Source organism: Ochotona princeps, chromosome 17, assembly GCF_030435755.1.
Source record: "Ochotona princeps isolate mOchPri1 chromosome 17, mOchPri1.hap1, whole genome shotgun sequence".
Lineage (NCBI taxonomy): Eukaryota > Metazoa > Chordata > Mammalia > Lagomorpha > Ochotonidae > Ochotona > Ochotona princeps.
Genome location: NC_080848.1, coordinates 21,270,696 through 21,275,729, shown reverse-complemented (window position 1 = coordinate 21,275,729; position 5,034 = coordinate 21,270,696). Strand labels below are relative to the sequence as shown.

Below are 5,034 nucleotides of genomic sequence, written 5' to 3'. Positions count from 1 at the left end.
TCGGCACAGCGTCCTCCCCTTCCCCCTGCAGCACCTGGATATCCCTTCCCACCTCTTCCCACAGCCAGAGGCAGACTTGCAGCTACAGGCAGCCGCCATTTGGTGAGGACATACCAAAAGTGTTTGGTATGTGTTGAGGATGGTTACACTGGGGCCTTCTCTTTTCAGGTGGAACTAGAAGACACTGCTCGCAGTTCACCAGTCCCATCTTCCACGGGTGCAGACATGTCTCCACAATAGCTGTGAGCTGGCTGGCCTGTCAAGGTCTATTTACCTCCAGAGATGGGGCTCTCACTACCCCGTACAGTAGCCAATGATACGGCCAGACCCCTCTAGTTTGAGCAGTTGCCTTCCTGGCTGCCTCCAGCTCAGGGAAGGGGCAGATTTTGTGGCTCCAGCCCATCCCTCCGGGTGACAGAGGCAACTGGAATGGAACTCAGGGGCAGGAAAAGCAATAAGTTAAATCTGAGGACAGCCAGAGGCTGCAGGTGGCTGCAGCACTCACAGGTGGCAGAAGTCTCTGGCTTGCTCTGGGAGGCATGAGGACGAGGTGACTCAGAAGGCAGGGTTGTCGATGCCCTCTGGCATTTCGGTGTGGTCTTCTGGCATGAGGCTGTAGGGCGGGGGCGGCTCTGTTGGGGTTGGGTCCAGGGCAGGCTTCAGGACGATCTGCAGAATAAGAAGACTCTCAGGGCCCAACTGAGGCTGGGTACTGGGGCACAGAGGCTGTGGTGGTGGCTGGTGGCAGAACCCCCAACCCCCTGCCCCAGGGTATGGTGTCTGTGAAGCCCTCTGGACCCTGCTGATCCAGAGAGCTGGACACCAGTGAGGAACATCCAGCCCAGGACACAGCAGACACTGGGACACCCACCTCACTGTAGGGGGGTGGGGGATCATAGGTAGACACCCAGACTCTTTCCACAGGGACCATGGAGGGCACTTCCGGGGGCCCCTGGTGCTCCATGGTGGGGTTCCGCTCCGGATCTCTGCACTTGCGACAAAAGCGCTTGCCCAGGCCACAGATGCACAAGATGGGCAGCAGCACCAGGAAGATGATGACGAGGATCCTAGGTGGGGACCAGCGGTGTCACTACCCCATGTGACCAGCCCAGCCCCGCTGCCCTGATCTCTGAGGTCCGGGCCTGTCCAGGGGGGACCAGGACCCTCTGGGGACTGTGCCCTGCGCTCACCTCAGGGGGCCGGAGAAGAACTCAGTCTCTGGGCAGTAGTTGTTCCCACAGCATTGCAATCCCTCCGGGCAGGTGCTGATCAGGAGAAAGGAGAGGTTGTAGGTGCCAGGGATGAAAGGTGGGAAGACCGGCCTTCCCTAAATACAGGCATAAACCTCCCTGTAGGGGAGTAGGGGGTCTGGGCCTCCTCTGAGTTCCACAGGAGGACCTGGGGGCTGGGATTCAGACATTGCTTCCAGACTTAGCTCACAACCACATTCTGGCTCTTGTGCTAGGTTCTTGCTTCCTATGGGATCTCACTTTGCTCATCTGGAAAATGGGTGTAATGACTCATTTGGCTTTAAGGACAATGCAGAGAAAGAAGCAATAGGAGGGACCAGGAGCTAAGCCAAGGAGCAGCGAGCCTGATGGGGGCCCGTGGAATAGGAGGAGGGCAGAACAAGGTGCTTCGGGAATACACTGTACCCATTTGACAGAAATACTTTCTTGGGGGGGCCCGGCGGCATGGCCTAGCAGCTAAAGTCCTCACCTTGAACGCACCGGGATCCCATATGGGCGCCGGTTCCAATCCCGGCAGCTCCACTTCCCATCCAGCTCCCTGCTTGTGGCCTGGGAAGGCAGTCGAGAACGGCCCAATGCATTGGGATCCTGCACCCACGTGGAAGACCAGGAGGAGGTTCCTGGTTCCTGGCTTCAGATCGGCGCGCACCAGCCCGTTGCGGCTCACTTGGGGAGTGAATCATCGGACGGAAGATCTTCCTCTCTGTCTCTCCTCCTCTCTGTATATCTGACTGTAATAAAAATAAATAAATCTAAAACAAAATTTTTTTGGTGCAAAAATTTTTGAAATCCACACATACAACAGGTCCTTCGCAAAGATCATGGAAAAATTATGCCTAGATTTCAGAATTGTTTTGCGCCAACATAAACCTGTCTTTACATTCTACTTTTGCACAGTTTTTTGGGTCCCCCTTGCACATTTAGGTCACACACAGTCCCTGACCAGTCCTGTAATGGCTGTGAGAGGGATCCCTGACAGTCTGTCCCACTCCTCATAAGTGGTTGATTTGGGGGGTTCGCCCTCTCTGGGGGAAATTCGAGGGCTGGTTTCCAGCTGGAATGGGAGTGGGAGAGGACACTAGCTGAGGTGTGTGCTCCCCTTCCAACGGAGGGCATGATGTGGACTGTCCCTCCCCCATCCTCCCCAGATTGGAAATTCAAGCCCCAGGCCCAGACTTACCAGGAGCGGATACATTTGGCTGCAGCCTGCAGAGGAAAGGCAACAGAGGTCAGAGGTCATCAGAGAACAGGGGCAAAGGCCTTAGCTCAGCAGTTACTCAGGCACCGGATACACCCAGCTTCTCCCAACCTGACTTCACACATCCATACATCCGCAGGTAGAAGCCTGGAACCCAGCGAACCACAGCTCTCCTCCTTTCCCAACACCTCCCCTCAATTCACTCCCCTAAGGGCGGAAACTCACCCACCTCCGGAACACCCTTGCAGTTCTGTTTCCATGACAGTCATGGTCAAGGACACCACGACTGTCTTCACCCTCACCCCGTCACTGTGAACACAGGCAGGAGGACAGCTGGTGCACACAGCTGGTCACCTCACCCCCTTGCTGGAAGCCCCCTTCCCCTCAGCATCCTTTCCGCTCTCTTCCCACATCCACCCGCTGTCCCACCTCACCTGGAGAAACCACAGCTGTGCAGAGCTGCCAGGAGCACTCCCATGCCTCCCTCTCCCTTCTGGGGACTCTAGCCCTGCAGGGCAGCCAGGTGTACTTACCGTGTCCTTACCGACTCAGCCATTCCAGATGTGTGCAAGGCTGGTTCCGGCACCAGCCACTCCCCCATAGCACTCCCCTGCCCCTAACTGCTTAACCTTTCTCTCAAGCACTCCCCTACCACATGGCATACTCACTGACTGTGCTCCTACTCAGAGGAATGCTAATCTGAGGGTAGGGATTTTTGCTGGCTTCAGCATTGTTGAAAATCCACTGGTCAAAATACCTGAATGAGCTTTCAAGGGTTACCCAGTTGCATCCTAGATGCTCCCGGGGTGGGGGAGGTGGATGCAGGGGTACAGGACATGAGGAGTGGGGGCAATGTCTGTTAGTGGACCCCATCCCGCTTGGGACATTACAATCAGGGCTCAAGCAGAGGGACCTGATTTGGCAAGATTACTAGTATCTTGATACCTTTACTTAAATAAAGTGCCACTTCAGTTGCTAAGGACAACGGGTGAGTTGATTCCTGAGCTTGTGCCTCATCACAAGCTTTGTCCCTCAGTGGGGACAGGAGCAGGAGGACATCTTGGCAGGATGGTGCAGAGGGCATGGGGCCTCCTACATCACAGAGCTTGAGGGAAACCCAGCCACCCAACACTCAGCAGTACCCCTTCCTCTCAGGTCCCAGACTTGGTCCCTCATTGCCTCTCTCCCTTTATATTCTCTCTCTTCCCATTGACTCCCAGGGTGATCTGTGTGGGGTGACTCAGAGCCTGTTTTTCAAGGTCACCCCCACTCCCCCCAGCTGATGTCCTGTGAACAGGGCACCGACAGCACCTACCTACCACCAAGGGATGTGCAACCCAGCGTTGACACAGACACCTATTGACTGTCCCTCTCTGAGCAGGGACATCACACCCTTGAACGTGGCTCTGCAGATGGATTGGCCGCTGCAGAGGGCGCCCAGTTCAGCCCAGCTGCACCCAGCGACCCGGGCAGCAGACTTGGCACAGCTTGACCTCTGATTCCCCAAAGGGAAGTATATTACAGAGGCGTGTTCTAGACTCATGTCAGTCTGCAATGTGATCTGAGCCGAGCCTGTTGGCTTGCCCCACCTCAGGTGGAGCTTTGGGGGGGAAGAGCAGGCTTGGGGCAGCGCTCAAAACCGGCCTCTCTCCCATGCCCCACTCCAGAGGCTACCCCAGGCTTGGGATCTGGCAGTCAGGGCTCGTCCTGCACCACCTGAGGTCTTACCCTCTCTCCCAGTAGAGAGAGGGCAGGCTCCTCTGCCCCAGGGAGGTCGGGGCTGTCCCCAAGGTCACCCAGCACTGCACCAGGAAGCTGGGGACATGGCCGGCCCAAGCGTTTGCACCTGCTTTCTGACCCAGAAGGCAAGGAGCTGGAAGGATAAATGAAGGCTACTTACTATCGGGGTCAAAGTCTCCTCGAGGTGGGAGGCCCTGGGTGTCAGCCCAGAGGTGGTCCCCGATCCCACTACACAATGCCCACCAAAGAAGGAGGACCTGGGGCTTGTTCAAAGCCTCCTCTACTCCTCTAGTAGAGAAAGGAGGCTGCTAACTGGGTCTGTTCAGGGAAGGGGCAGAGGGGCCTCTGATAGCGCGCCAGTCCCACAAGGCAGGGCAGGGCCGGGAGAGTGTGGCAGCCTTACCTCGAAGGCGCTCGCCTGTTGGAGGCCGGCCAGGAGGCCAAGTAGCATGGTGGGAACAAGGCCGGGGACCCGGGCGTCCGACATCCTGGCCTGGGGGCCCCTGAGCTTCCGTGTGTATGGGGAAGAAGGGAGAGGCGGGGCCGCGACCTCTCCCACTGCTCTCCACCTATGGGGCCCCGCCTTGGGACGGGGGCGGAGCCGATGCACCTGGCATGGGCGGGGCCGGGACGGGGAGGAAGCAAGGAAGAGTAGAGGAAAGGTTGGATTGGGGACTTGGTAGGTTAGAGATGCACTGATTCAACACCCCCGTGGGGCCAGCACCAAACAGCAGAGTTACGTCTTCATCCAACTCTCAGTGTCGTCGACCCCAGGGAGCTGAGCTGCACCTGGGGCAGGGGTACAAGGGACCGGAGGCCCGTGCTGGATTGTAAGAGGACCAGCAA

The 5,034-nt window shown here is 57.4% G+C and overlaps 1 protein-coding gene across 1 annotated transcript; it reads right to left on the bottom strand.

Annotated features, from left to right (window-relative positions):
* Positions 1 to 225: 225 nt before the first annotated feature.
* Positions 226 to 4,737, bottom strand: TMEM92 (transmembrane protein 92). The gene is made up of 5 exons (XM_004591215.2): positions 4,592 to 4,737; positions 2,431 to 2,456; positions 1,191 to 1,265; positions 872 to 1,067; positions 226 to 669 (listed from the first exon to the last, which is right to left on the bottom strand). Exons 1-5 carry the CDS (start codon positions 4,673 to 4,675, stop codon positions 556 to 558), a joined length of 495 nt encoding a protein of 164 aa, XP_004591272.2. The 5' UTR covers positions 4,676 to 4,737; the 3' UTR covers positions 226 to 555.
* Between the last annotated feature and the right edge of the window lie 297 nt (positions 4,738 to 5,034).

Bases quoted from the DNA above. Each gene is read 5' to 3' on its own strand.
- TMEM92 (XM_004591215.2), bottom strand. From the start codon at position 4,675: ATGTCGGACGCCCGGGTCCCCGGCCTTGTTCCCACCATGCTACTTGGC. The intron at 1,266-2,430 runs GTAAGTCTGGGC...TCTCCTGATCAG, and splicing joins GCCAAATGTATCCGCTCCTG to CACCTGCCCGGAGGGATTGC. The intron at 1,068-1,190 runs GTGAGCGCAGGG...GTCCCCACCTAG, and splicing joins TTCTTCTCCGGCCCCCTGAG to GATCCTCGTCATCATCTTCC.